This window comes from Microcebus murinus, chromosome 20 (genome assembly GCF_040939455.1).
Source record: "Microcebus murinus isolate Inina chromosome 20, M.murinus_Inina_mat1.0, whole genome shotgun sequence".
Lineage (NCBI taxonomy): Eukaryota > Metazoa > Chordata > Mammalia > Primates > Cheirogaleidae > Microcebus > Microcebus murinus.
This window is the reverse complement of record NC_134123.1, coordinates 32,713,919-32,728,603: the sequence shown is the minus strand read 5'-3', so window position 1 is coordinate 32,728,603 and position 14,685 is coordinate 32,713,919. Positions and strand designations below refer to the sequence as shown.

The 14,685-nt window shown below is 53.1% G+C and overlaps 1 protein-coding gene across 3 annotated transcripts in view; it reads right to left on the bottom strand.

Annotated features, from left to right (window-relative positions):
• The window catches only part of KIAA0513 (KIAA0513 ortholog), a 43,138-nt gene that overhangs the window by 12,289 nt on the left and 16,164 nt on the right, over positions 1-14,685 (bottom strand). For all 3 annotated transcript variants that reach the window (XM_012764640.3, XM_012764642.3, XM_075995835.1), the window contains exons 2-5: positions 5,127-5,560; positions 3,303-3,402; positions 2,336-2,409; positions 1,311-1,381 (exon numbers count right to left, since the gene is read on the bottom strand). In XM_012764640.3, the coding sequence (XP_012620094.2) occupies positions 1,311-1,381; positions 2,336-2,409; positions 3,303-3,402; positions 5,127-5,455 (574 nt within the window). In that variant the 5' untranslated portion in view covers positions 5,456-5,560. The remainder of the gene's footprint in view (positions 1-1,310; positions 1,382-2,335; positions 2,410-3,302; positions 3,403-5,126; positions 5,561-14,685) is intronic.

Below are 14,685 nucleotides of genomic sequence, written 5' to 3'. Positions count from 1 at the left end.
GACAAGAGGGAGGGGCAGCCCCCCTCTCTGCAGGATCATCCGTGAGCACCTGCTATGTCCAGGGAAGTAGGCTGGGAGGCAGGAGGGACCCAAGAAGCAAGCAGGCCCCAGCCCTGGGAGGCAGAGCCTGGAAGGGTGGTAAGGAACGTGTGCTCACGGCCTGAGCACAGAGCCTTGACCGCGGCAACCGAGGCACAGCCACACGGGGCAGAAGAAGAGGCTTTCCCAGTGTGGCAGGAGGACAGGGCAGATTCTGGACAGGCTCAACGGCCCCTGGGCTGGGCCTGAACAGGTGAGTGAGGACTGTGGGGTGTCGGTCAGAGGAGGGGAGGAGCCACGGCAACGCCAGAGTTCCTTCCTCGGGGCAGCGGACGGCCCCACAGGCTCAGGCGTCCTCACAGACTGCAGCACAGTGTCCCCTACTAGCTGAAGCTGTCTGTGCACAGATGCATCTCAGGCACTTTGGGAAGGAGCAGCCACAGGTTGCATGAGGGGCTCCCACCTGACCAGAGGTGGCTGACGAGTAGCCTGGCATGAAGGGCCTGCCTGGCTGAGGGGTGTGGGGAGGATGGGCCAGTGGGAGGCAGAGGGGATGAAGGCACATTGCAGTGGGCAGGGGACACACTCCAAGATGGAGTACATGGGTCCTGAGAGAGGATGGCAAAGGAGCACGGTACTCCGAGCCACCCTGCCCCAGCTCCAGGCCACACAGAAGCTTCCAGCAACCTTCACTTATAGTGGCCCAAATGAGGCTCTGCTGCTGCAGCCCAAGGAGATCCACACAGGGAGCCCTCAAACTCCAATGTACCAGAACATTCCAGCACAATGAGCCGTTAGAGGCAACATAGCCTCAGCACCAAGAAAAACCCGCACTCTTGGCAGGAAGTCTCCAGTCCACCCCCTGGAGCTCTCTGCAGCCCCGGTCTGAGGCTGCCCCCATGTCCCCCAGAGAGCCAACTCTGTGTCACGTTTTGCTAACACACAACACTGCCATCCTCACATCCAGCAACTGCTGTCTCCTCCATGAACTGTTGTGCCCAGTGTGCACATTTTCTCATTTCCTAACAGCCTGGTGGCTTCCTTCACGCTGTGGACGGTCAACCTCTTCCCCACGGTGTGGGCCACATTCTCCCTCCCACTGCGGAAGTGTCACTCTGCTCACGCCCTCCCTAGCATCCGCTTCCTGTGTTCTCTGGAAGCAACACCACTTGGACCTCAACCGTAAAGAAAGCTCCCTTCGAAGCCACGTTATCGGTTGGCAAATCTCAAGTCCCCAAGTCTGAGCTCCGTCGGCAGAGCCCGTGTCTCACCGATGTGGTAGTAGGTGAAGCACATGGTCATGAGGTTCTTGGCGGGCCCAAAGTCGTCCATCTGATGGCACCTGGAATGAGAGGAGGGCCCACCTAGCTGCAGAATCCTTCCCCCGGATTTTCTCACCGCAAGTTCATCAAGCAACACCAGACTACTTTACAAGTAGGTCTAACTTAGTGCCTGGCTCCCGAGATGCTAGCACAGGAGAAGAACACACACACTCCCCCGGGTTCAGTTAGGCGAGTTACCCCCAGGCACGTGGCCGAGGGCTGGGACTGACTCTGCGCAGGGAGGAGTGTGTGCTCCATCAGCCCACCTCTTCCGCTTCATAGGTGAAAGCCAAGGCCCAAGAAGCTCGACTCACTCGAAGGGGCAGGACCAGGACTTCCAGCAGCAAGGCCTCAGGTCTCAGTCCAGACCAGTGCCCCGGCCACACGCCCTCCAGCCCTCTACACCCCCCATAGAGAGTCACAGGCCTGGGAAGGGGACCTGTGTATCAGAGGTCTGGCTCCTTAACCTGACAGGTGGACAGAGGCAGGGATGGGGCTGGCCCCAAATCTTAGGTTAACGGCCACGCCCCGCCCACCCCACCAGCTGACACCCTCTATAACAAAGGGGCCAATTAGCACTCACAGGGCGGGCTCCAGTCCTCCAGTCGTATCATTAAGTGTTCATTTGCAGGAGGGCTGGGCAGTGATCTGGTTTGAATGCTGCACAATAGGCAATGCAGGGAGCGAGCTCTCCCCCAAGATGGTAGCCCAGCACATAATCACAGCCTGTCCCTGGGGATGAGGACGGCGGGGGAGGATGTGCCTCACGCCCAGCTGCAATCCTCCACTTTCCACTGCCAGGTGAGGACCGCCAGCTCTGCGCCGTGAGACACTGGTCACGGCTTCTCCTTTTAGCTGACGCTGGGCACATCGGCAATGCGATGGATGACTCATGTGGATGTTACTCACAGCGGGCGGGGAAGGGGGGGGAACGGCTCCTTAGGACAAAGGCTGTGAGCAACAGCGTGACTTACTCAAACAGCACCACCGCGAATGACTGCACCAGGCGGTAGAAGGTCGGTTCCGAGACACACTTGGAGTTGCAGCGCTGTCCAGAAAGAGGCCAGACACGTTGTCAGGGGCGAGGTGACGTACACAGTGCTCAGGGAGGGTACAGGCTTTCCACTCTCAACCATTCTAAGTGCAGCGGGATGGGCCACCCAGGGTGGCCACTTCCTCCTCTGTGCTGTGGAACCCTCTTACGTCCCCTCGTGCCAGGACCCGCGGCAGAGCTGGGCACCACACGCCACCGCTGGCAGGACATGCTCAGGGTTGTCCTTCAGAGATTTTAAAAAGCAGGAACTTCACACACTTGTCCACACACAGAAAAGTGTGGAGGGCAAAACCCCAAAATGATAACACTGACTATTTCTGTATTGTGGATTTATGGGTGATTAGTTTCTCCTTTTGCATATCTGCATGTTCTAATTATTCTATGAAAAATAAATTGTGATAAAAAATATTAAGAATTCAAGCCACTCCACAGGAAAAAAAAAAAACCTAGTGGATATTTTACAAAATTTAATTCTTTTCTGATCTTTGTTTATATATTTTTCTTTACACAGCTGTCATTGTCTTGAACATATTATTTTTCACAAAAACTGAGTATCGTGGGCTACTTAATAAAAATATGCATGCATAGAACCCCCGCATGCTTGGCTTTAAAAAAAGAACTTTTCTGGAATTTCCTGGAATTTGACAGACCACAGTTTCTTACTCTTTCCCTTACAATGAGACATCCCCAGTGAGCTACTTCCCATTGCTCACTATGCTAACCAGCCCTTTTCAGAGCACCTGTGCGTAGGTTTTACATTGTTTTCTGTTAGGTCGTTTGCCTTGACTCTGCTCTCCAGAGTGGAATTACGGGATAGAGGAGGCAGTGTGTCATACGCCTCCAGATTCTTCCTGAGAGGAAACCCCTTTCCTCATCACCTCGCTTACCTGGGCGCTCACGTAGCGAGCAAACCACTCCCGGCCTTTTCCATTTTCACTGCTGCAATACTCGCCAAACTTGGCTTTCTCCTCCTGGTCCAAGTCCTCCCTAAAAAAAGAGAAGAGGGAAAAAAAGCCCTTTCAATCTTTTGAAACCCCCCCCCCAAAAAAAAAAAAGGTTACAGGGTTACAGTAGGGACTTTGGAAGCAGGAAGTCTGCATGGAACTCCGATCCCATTCTCTAAGCCAGGCTCCTCATCTTTGAAATAAAAATAACAGCATGTCCTCATGGCATTGCCCGGAGGGCGAGATGAGCTGTCAGGTGTCTGCGCTTGCAGACTAGCAAACTGAGGCAGGATACCTGGAAAAGGTAGAAATTAACCCTGGCCGGACCAGGGGCCTGAATCACGAAAGAAAACAATGGACCCTTTGCACACGTGTCAACAGGCAAACATTTGTATGGTTCTAATGAAACTGGAAAATTGTCCCTTACACCAGTGCTTCTCAGACTTTAACATGTGTATGAATCATCCACAGACCTTATTAAAATGCAAACTCTGACTTAGTGGGGCCAGGCAGGGCCCAAGACTCTGCATTTTTTATAAGTCCCTATGAGACTGGCCCACAGACAATAGTCTGCACAGCAAGACCTGCGGCATTTAACATGCTGCCGTGACAGACAGAAGATCGACGGTCAGCATCTCAAACCCCCAAGACTGGGGAGCGCGTGCCCCTCTGGCGGAGATAGTAACAGGCAGCCAGACAACGAGGGAAGCGTGCGGCCAGTCCCCAGATGCCCATCTCTCAGTCTACACCACAGCCCTGCACTGTTGCTTCCTGTCCTCAGTGTTCCTCACTTTTTCCACACGAAAGCCATGGAAGAAAGGCCACAAGGAGGTGCAAGGAAGGGTCCCCATGCAAGTGACTGCCTGAGAACCAGCTTCCTGTGAGCACAGGAGTGTGGGTGCCCGATACCTCCTCCCCTCACATCGCCCCTCGTTTAACCTCCCAGCCAGCTCTAACCCAGACAGGAGCACTGGTGAGTAGCGGGCCTGGAAACACTCAGATGGCACAGGAGCAAAACAAGCGTCCCCTGGGGCTAGCAACGATGAGGCAACACGAGCATCAGCGGAGTGATCAGAGCAGTGAGTGGGAAGAAACCACCACGGAGACAGCCTCTTCCACGGCCTGGCTCGAGGACGCACAGCCAACAGTCCAGGACCACGGGCGTCAGAAATGAGCAGGGCTTACGGGGACTACAGGATCTGTGCTTTAGAAATGATTCTCTGCATGTTTTGCAATAAGTATGTGCAGCCCACAGAGGCCACCACAGACAGTACAGTGACAGTCCTGCCTCATCCTGCTGCCTCCTCCCCCCAAGGCCTAGCAGAGGTGCTCACAAAACGAGAAAAATCCAGTCAGAAAACAAAGGTGGAGCAAAGACAGAAAAGCCACTCCTCTCTGTGCCCGAGTGCTATCTGTCTGGACCACATGGGGGAGGGCCAGGGACTAGAGGGACAGGGGACCTGCAGTCACGTCTGGTGCCTGGCTGACCTGAGCTGGACACTTTGGTGAGCTCCCTCCCAGTGGTTCTCGGCATGGCTGCCCTTGCCATATTTGACACTGGGCTATGTCCTAGAGAACTGATGTCATGGGTCTGGAGTGGGGCCCAGGCTCAGGTGTTCTTTAAAAACTCCCCCAGAACTACCCACAGCCCAGGGCAGAGTGAGAGCCACTGTGGTGGCCTCAGGTGGCGTCCTAGTGAGAGGCAGTGTTGAGTTGGCACAGGACTTGGGTCCCCTAGGACCTTGTGGCCGTGCCAGGCCATCTTACCCTCCGGAGAAGATCTTCTCCACGTAGCCGCGCATGAACTCCCTGAGCGCCAGCGTCTCCTCGTCCTGGGCTGACTCGGTGCTCTGGCTGGAGGAGAAGGACTCGTTGGAGGAGGAGCGGCGGTCCTGGTCCCAGGACGGGTGTGAGGGTGACTCGCCCATGTCATTCTCGCTGTCTGCCGACTCGGTGGTCTCACTCTCTGACCCACCGTCGCCCAGGGAGCCGTCCCCATCCTGCAGCGTGGGGGGCGGGGTCTCCAGGGGAGGGGAGGCTGGTGGCTCAGGCCCAAAGTCAATCAGTGAGCCCACTGGGACCTCCGGGGCCTCCATGGTCGGGTGGGCTGTGGGAGGATGCCGGAGGGGAGCCCAGCTGACTGGCTCCCGGGCCGTCACCAAGAATGCGCCTCTGGAGCAGCTCACACGGCCCTAAGGCATCTAGGATGGAAACAAACACAGGCGTGATCACCATACAGCGCCACTCCTCACACGTGGGAAATTCAGCCGCCAGAATCCCAACTTGGATCAATCGATAGGGCGCACATTCCCTGCAAAGAGAATCATCTCTGCAGGTCCAGAATTTGGGATGCCTCTATGCCATCTTTCTTTTCTGGTCCACTTTGCTTTTAAACACCTGGTATGTGGGAGGCACTCAACCAACGCTAAACAAATGAACGAATAAGCAATGACAATCAGGATTTCTCCGCGGCACACAAATGGACCTTCAGGGCACCGCACCTGGTCTCCTCCTCACTCCAGCCCACGGGGCTGAGGCCCCTGCCGAGACCTAAAAGGCCATCCAGGGCTGGGAACATGGATCCCAGGGGTGATCCCAGCCACCCACTCGCTGTGGCTGGAATCAGTGGCTACGGAAGAACCGCCCTGCTGAGCAACAGACACCTCACTTCCTGGGCCTCTCCTCATCACCCACTCCTCCACTCAAGACCCAACCTGTCCTGGCTGTCAGAGCTGTGTCCCAGTGCAGCGTCCTCTCAGACCTCATGTGGCTTCTAAGCATGACACTCGCCACTGGGACCCACCCCTCCCCCTGTGCTGCAGCCACCCTGGGCATGACATTCCCCTTTCTGTTTCTGTGTCCTTGCTCCTCAGGCTAGGCGGTCCTCTCCCTTGTCTCTCTCCTTTTCCCCCAATGTTCCCTGAAACTCTATTCACCCCTAGCCTCTGCCACGTCTTCTGAGAAACTTTACTTTGCCCCGTGTGTACAATTAATGACTGATCTCCTGTGGGCGCCCCAGCATTTTACTTAGATGCATTTCTTTATAATTCCACTTGTTTTACTGATAACATAGGAGTTTCTCTGTTTACCCACTAAAGCATGCACACACCCCAGGGGGACCATGCCCTGGCCACCTCTGCAGCAATCCCAGTCCCCAGTGCAAGCTCCTGATTAAGCAAATGTCTACCACGTATTTGCTGAACAAACTGGATCATAAACACACGTGAAGGGTGGGGGGTCAGCAACACGGGTCACGCAGTGCAGAGCTGGGCTTAAATCTTTGCTCTAAACCAGGTTTTCTGGCTGCTCCTACAGGAGGTACCTGGGAACCTTCCTCACCATACGGGGACAGACACTCAGCGGGACGTAAAAGCCCTCCGGAGGGTCAGACCCTCGGGAGAAGAGCCCATCTCCAACTTAGCCCTGTCCCTGCCAGACCCCAGATGTCTCAGACAATGCCTGCCAGAGGTGGCTGTCAATATTATTGAACTGAATGTACCTTCTGAGGACAATTTAGTAGCAGAAAAGCATTTATTGCTTCTTAAGAGCTTAATGGTCACTAATCGATCATGGATTCTTCCAGATTCGCCAGCCAGGGGTATTTTTAAATACCCTGAGTCAGGAAGAGGGAACAGCCGGCCGAGGTCACCAGAGTGGTGAAGGCACACATCCAGGGAGCCCCACACAGCCGGCCTCAGTGAAGAAAAGAGACACATAAACCTCAGCTCAAAAGAACTTTCTAGGCCAGGACAGCTCAGGGGCTCCAACGGGCTCGGAGGACAGCCACAACAGTGCAGGGAGCTGGAGACCCAAGGGCGGCCATGGAGTCCCCTGACTGGTGGTCCAAGGCCCTTCCCCAACCACATCCTCAGACTCTCTAAGAACAGAAAAATCACCCTGAACTAACATGCCTGGTATTAAAAATGGAAAACCACACACTAGGAAAATGTTTGCACTAAATATGATAGAAAAATTGAGTTAATCATAATCTACACAACTCTAAAAAAAAATCTATATTCTTTTTCTTTTTTTTTTTTTGAGGCAGAGTCTCAATTTGCTGCCTAGGCTAGAGTGAGTGCTGCGGCATCAGCCTAGCTCACAGCAACCTCAAACTCCTGGGCTCAAGCAATCCTGCTGCCTCAGCTTCTGAGTAGCTGGGACTATAGGCATGTGTCACCATGCCCGGCTAATTTTTTGTATATATATTTTTAGTTGGCCAATTAATTTCTTCCTATTAGTAGTAGGACGGGGTCTCGCTCTTGCTCAGGCTGGTTTCAAACTCCTGACCTCAAGCAATCCTCCTGCCTTGGCCTCCCAGAATGCTAGGATTACAGGCGTGAGCCACCACGCCCGGCCTAAGAAAATCTGTATTCTAACAGATACACAAACTATTTGAACAGGTAGGGCACACAAAAGGAGAAACAACTATTAAAGGCTTAGGCGATTCTTCAACCTTGCTAATGACCACACATATAATGCAAATTAAAACAACAAGGTGCCATCTTTTACTACTAACCTAGCAAAAATTTAAAAATTATACTCCAAATACTGGCAAAGTTATGATAAAACTACTATTCTCAAATGCTCCTGCCAATAGGGATAAGTACCATTTTAAAAAGTAGTTTCTTATTTTTCTGCCCTGTTTTAGGAATTCAAATGCTTGAGATTTAGCCTAAGAAAATAATTCAAAACACATGAAAACAGTTAAGTGGAGGAAAACGATCCCTGTGACAGTATTTATGATCCTGATAAACCAGGGAGAGAAAAACGTCTAGATATAGCAAAATCGCAAATAAGTTTTAACAATTTGATATAACAGGACGTGGCGTACGATGCAATTAGGAAGATGTTCACTTTGCAATGAAGTGAACAGAACGTTCTGTGGTCAGCACAGTTCACCGAAGCCCACTGCGTGCCATGCCTTGCTCTGGGCACGGGGACGCTGCCAGGAGAGAAATTTATCGTCACCACGATTACAACCGTGTACACATGAAAAAGGACTGGAAAAGAATATTGAGAGGCATTGCAGTGCTGGCAGTGAGGTGACTGCCCCTTTCATTTCGTTCATTATCACAGCGATGCAGGCAGCAAACAATAACAATCAGGGAAATGGAAACAAGATACTGGATCCCGAAACCCTCCCTGCAGTCAGAAGCCGCCTCCATCTGCCGCAGTGCAGGGGGCTCCAGATCAAGCTGGATGATCTCGGCTATTTCTGATCCAGCCCCAGGCGCTGGGGGTGGGGGGTGCTGGCCAGATGCTCCCCAGCGCCCTTCCAGCAGGGACGTGCTGTGAGCGTGTGAGTCACACTTTCCCAGGAGCCTGAGTGCTAAATACCTCCTCCGTGGGCTGGGGAAGAAGGTGACAAAATCTCAGGAGAGGCACAAAGCGAGAGAAAGCAGAGTGGGTGGCAGGAGGGCTAGTCCTGGGCACTATTGGCTGCAGTGTGTGTCCCTGGGCCCTGTGCCACCCCTGCCCCCTGGGATCCCTTGGCTCAAGGATCTCGTCTCTCTCAGGCTCATTCATGGAGCCAAGATGACATGGTGACATGGTGAAGTGACCATGTGGGGTCAGGGCCTGGAAAACAACCCCATCCTCCTCCTCCAGGAAGGAAAGGTAATTCTGGGCCCCCAAGCAGGACCAGGTGACGGCCACTCTCATACTTCCAGGGTCACAAACCTCAGGTGGCTGCCCCAGCCAGCTGCAGAACCAAGAGGAAGTGGCCCAGGGGGGCAACCACACTGTCCCTGCTCAGAGTCAGCCTGGTGTTGTATTAGGGAATACAGGCCCTTAGCAGCAGATCTTCTAGAGTTTTCTAAGGAATGCTGAAAAATCCACTATGTGAAATCTTCCCGTTTTTCAACATTGGCAACTAATTTAAATTTATTTCAAAACACTCTGGGAGCCAAAAACGCTGTCTGTGGATTATACCCCAATCCATTTGCTGTGTTCTACATACAAGGAGGCACTGAGACCTACCGCCAGGTTCCCAGACTCTGAGAAACAGGGTTTTCAATCATGAGGAATCTGTCACCACGTGGTACAGACACCACCAATGCCTGTGCATGGACTTGGAGCAGAACACACCTCCCCGCAGCTGCACTTGGCGATTCATGTCTTCGGCCCCATGGTAGAAGTCTCTACCATGAAGTTAGGCTAGGGTTGTAAGTCAGCCTAGAACTTCCAGTGCCCTTATGAGATCTTACAAACACCCATTCATTCCACAAATTCTTACTGAGCACCTACCGTGCGCCAGCTACTGTGCAAGGAGCTAGAAATACAACAGGCAGCAGTACGACCTCACGGAGCACCTGTTCGTGCGTGAGAATCTAGTCGGGGGCAGGGAGAGGGGAAGAGACGGCTAATAAAATAATAAAACCAAGCGAGAGCTCCTGTGGCACTAACTGCTACAGAGCCGATCTCAAGGTGTCCCTGGGAGTGCTGAGAGGTGGCTTCTTGGGACCTGGAGTTCAGGGAGGCAGGTCTCTGAGCTGAGGGGGAGGGAGAACAGCCTTGACAGACGAGGCAGAGGGAACAGCAGGCACACAGGCCCCATGTGATGATGGCTTTGGACAGTTCAAGACCCAGGAGGGTCGATGGGCACAGCTGCTGTGGGAGGAGAGGCCCCGGCGCCCGTGTTCCGGAGGGAGACTTCCTAAGCGCCACGCAGCCCCCAGCTGCGGAAGGGGCTCGTGAGACTGCCCCGTGCTGCTGCTCTGCCACGTCACTGTGGAGCCTTGCTCAAACCCATCTCTGCAGCACCCCAGAGCAGCCAGAGCTGTGACCCCTCTACCAGGCTGGCCTGGAGCAATCAGACGAGGGCTCCCTGGGGGAGCATCTGGAACTTTCAGTGACACTGCCCCTTGTCACCAACCTCCAGCAACGCCCTCTCTGAGTGTTCCCAGGATCTACCAAGCATCCTGCTCCTCCCACCAAGAGGAGAGCTGCAAAAGCTCGCCCCTGCAGTCCCCAACCCCAGTACTCATCCGAGGTCTGTTAGGGACCCGCTGCCCACAGTTCTGCTGCCCCCTCCCCCACACCACTGTCCATGGAACATCGTCTTCCACGAAATCAGTCCCTGATGCCAAGAAGGTTGGGGACTGCTGCCTGACATAGCCAGGACACACACACACACACACACACACACACACACACACACACACACACACACACACAGTGTCACAAGTACATGCCCCTCGTTCATCTCTCATCGTCATACTGCAGCCAGTCAGGCTGGGAGAGGCTGCGCAGGCCACAGCCACACAGCCAGAAGTGGCCAGGCACAGACGCCAAATGCCGAGGCAGTGGGCCCCACCCCGCCAGATGTGTCCAGATGTGGAGATGCTGGCCAAGGGGTGCGCACACGGTCAAGGCTTGTGAGAGGTGTACCAGATCACCTTCCCGGAGGCCTGTCCGAGGCAGCAACACACACATTGGCGGGTTTTACATCCGAACCTTCCTGTCGACTGTGGGGTGGCAACACCACCGAACCCCAACCTCAGCGCTCCGACCGCCATGTCTGGCTGCTGGCGACAGAGCAGGGCGTGCATAGGAAGGGCGGGCGTGGACACGTCGGCTGGGACCTAAGAGACCACCGAGTCTCCAAGGGAGGCCTGAACTTTCTTCACTCTCCCCGACCCCGGACGAAGCGCCAAGACTAGGAAAAGCTCGCCGCAGAGTCGCACGGGGAAATTATTCACATCTGTGCCCAGTTGCCTATTTTTGAAACACATGAATCTGAACTGTTGTCTCCTTCCTCAGTGGGATGGTTACCGAGATAAATGAGGCACCCTATGAAAGGGCCTCCTGGCTGGAGGGGGGAAGCTGAAGGTCTCCCCCCGCTGTGGCCATGTGAGACGGCTGAAAGGAGAAACTGAGCCGGTATTATCAGAGTAGTTTACTTTTTAAGGAGCAATTCTATAAAAACATTTAATTTCCAGGGTGGACACAGTGGCCGAGGCGGGAGGATCACTTGAGCTCAGGAGATTGAGACCAGCTTGAGCAAGAGTGAGACCCCCGTCTCTACAATAAAAGAAAGAAAGCAAAAAGAAAAGTACTTGAGGGCTCCGTGAAGGTTTGGGAATCTCCGGCCTCAAAAGGCAGCCCTGGGGTGCACGCCCAGCCTAGGAAGCAGGAGAGGACACACCAAACCCTTCCTGCCACTGAGCTTGCCAACCAGGACCATGCACTGACCTCCTTAAGAGCGTGTGGGGACGATTTGGTTTTCACTTCCTGTTACCATAAACATATTCTTACAGAAAGGCTGGGAAACCCCTCATTTCCCCATGTCCACATAATCACCGTCTTGCTTTTTTGTATTCCCTTCTAGAAGGCCTTTGTCATCAGGCAAGTATTTTTCACTATCTCAACACGGAAAGAAATTTGAACCTTTATCTTGTATCTGGCTAATGGCTTTCTCTGTCGTGGCCTTTGAAAACACAGGTGACCCCACTGGAATAGAGCCTTCCCGGTCGGTCCCCTAAATAGTGCTTTGCTTTAACTTGATCTCCACGTGGATCTGGGCTTCAATGCAGGAATCAGGCAAAGCGAACCCCTGGCTTAGATTTCTGCTCCCCACGGCTGCCTCGAGACAAGTGCACTTGATCAATTATTAGATCACTGTTATCTGTTCTTGCTCAGCTATTAAACGGACATAAACGGTTTCCAGGAAAATGGTGCCTCACTGAAACAGCTAGAGGAGAGGGGGGAAGGCAGGAAGCCCAAGGAGGACAGTATTTTACTTCCTTGAACGCAGTGCCAAACGCAATCAGCCCGTAAGGAAACACGCCACTGTGAACACGACCAGGGCAATGCTGATTACCAAGGCTCCACGGAAGCCTTGGTGCCGTGCCCTGCGCACCAGGGTCAGCACTGGCGGAGCCTCAGAGTCTCAGGGTGCAGGTGGGGCCAAGGGGCACTTCCACACCCCCCAGCCTGCTGTCACAGCCTCAGCAGTGCAGCGGCTCCTGTCAGCACCTGCTGAACACACTCCATCCTTCCTGACTTGCAGTAAGAACCACAGTGGGCTGGCTTTGGCCCAGGCTGTGAGTACATGTGGCCGATGAAGTCCCTGGAGCCCAGCCACTCAGCAGCCACTGGCAGAGGCACATAAACACAGGCCTCCTGAGGTTCAGAACCTGCCTCTCACACCATGAGACACAGCAAGGACCTTTGCCTGCCTGTGCCGGGAGCTGACTAGCTCAGTACTGGTGCTCCTGACGGATCCGCTCGTCACTTTGGGCTGGGTGATGAGTGTGAGCTGGCCTGGGAATCAGGAAAGGATTTTTGGCTATTTTAGTGCTATGAAGCAATAGTTGTTCCAATGCATGAAAACATGACAAGTAATAGGAAAATACCACTGATGTCTTTCTAGAAGTTGGTGTGTTCAGGTAGCTGTTCAGACATAGAATTTACACCCATTGAGCAATGTACAGGCCAGTGGAATCATATAAATCTATGACTGTATTTGACAATGAATTTAGTTGAGTTTCCTGGCAGCCAAAGCAAAAAACGAAAGCATCCTGGGCCATAAAATGTTTTTGATTTTGACAAATGTATCTGCTGAGTAATTTTTTCCAGACACTGAATTTACTAATGCATTTGTCTAGAAGGTCCTCATATGCAAAGATGCTGATTATTGTAATGACAAGGTCTCTAACAAGGTTCTATAAAAGATACAAAGATGTTGACACATACATTTCTTTAAATGACTCTCCAAGCATCTGAAGGCACACGTGACATCAATCTGGTACAGGTCTGTGGCTGGAGCTTGTTACTAGGTGAAGATAAGCTCTTCCTGACACATGAGACATGACAGTTAACACGCCCATGGGAGTGCCTCTCCCTCACATGCCAGATGTCTCAAGAGGACTTCTGACAAGCGCGGGTCACAGACCACTCGTGCTTGTGCTTGAATTCACTGAAGAGGGCCTGAGGGGCCGATGTTCTGATTTGATGACCAAAATAGGATCCACGTGCTGCAGTTACCAGGCAGGGAGAATTGTCACTCTGCCACGCGCACTCGAGAGCCTGGCTTTGTTCCCCCGGGCACAGAGAACAGCAGCGTCTTAGCTATATGCAAGGGCTGCTCCAGTGGGGCGTGCTGCCCAATGAGACAAAACTGTCAGGTCACGGATGAGGACGGCAGTGGGGACAGATCCAGCCCACTCCCCGTGCCGTGTGCAGATGAGGCAGGTAGCACAGGCACCAGCTTGGAGGTCAGAGGGGGCCTGAGAGCCCCTTGGTAGGGGGCCGGCTCCCAGCACCGGCCACTGGAGAATCACCGCTCACAGCCTAGACGAGCTCTCTGCATCGCCACCGGAGACACGAGAAGGAACTCGCCTAACGACACGCACGTACCAACCAATGCACGAGTTAGGAAAACGTTTCTCTGTTCCTGTGTGTGGCTATTAAGCGAACTGGAAGATCTGGCTCTGTTATATACACGGAGGCGCACCTGTCAGGCGATGCACTGTCATCTGCTTTCTTAAGTGAACTGCAGAGTTGGACAAGCAAAGGCCATTTCGTTACGGCCTAACTCGCCGGCCGGGAAAACGTGATTTGCTTGCGAGGCCTGGCTGAGTATCTGGGTCTAAGACACAGACGGAGCACACTTGTTGGCCGATGCACCATGATCTGCTAGCTTCTAGTGAGGCGGAGTGCTTGACAGAGACATATCCTCGCCTTAAGAACTAACCTTGGCCGGGCACGGTGGCTCTCGCCTGTAATCCTAGCACTCTGGGAGGCCGAGGTGGGCGGATTGCTGAAGCTCAGGAGTTCGAAATCAGCCTGAGCAAGAGCGAGATCCCTTCTCTACTAAATATAGAAAGAAATTAGCTAGACAACTAAAAGTCTATATAGAAAAATTAGCCGGACATGGTGGCGCATTGTAGTCCCAGCCACTCGGGAGGCTGAGGCAGGAGGATTCTTTGAGCCCAGGAGTCTGAGGTTGCTGTGAGCTAGGCTGACGCCACGGCACTCTAACTCGGGCAACAGAGTGAGACTCTGTCTCAAAAAAACAAAAAAAGAGCTAACCTGCTTGCTGTGAGAACATGATTCTTTGGCTATCGGAAGACGCAAGGCCAAGTGGAACACCTGGCTCTGAGACACACACGGCAGTGCACTTGCCAAGAGGCTCAGCAGCAGCTGATTTCTTTTAGCGAACGGCAGCATTTGAGAAGGACTTTTTTTTTTAACAGTATGAAGTAACATTTGTTAGAAAAACATTCTTCTTTGCCTGTTTTTGGCTATTCGGTAAACTTGAATATCTGCTCCTTGGCACCTGTCAAAAGTCGCATCATCATCTGATTTCCTTGAGTCAACTGAA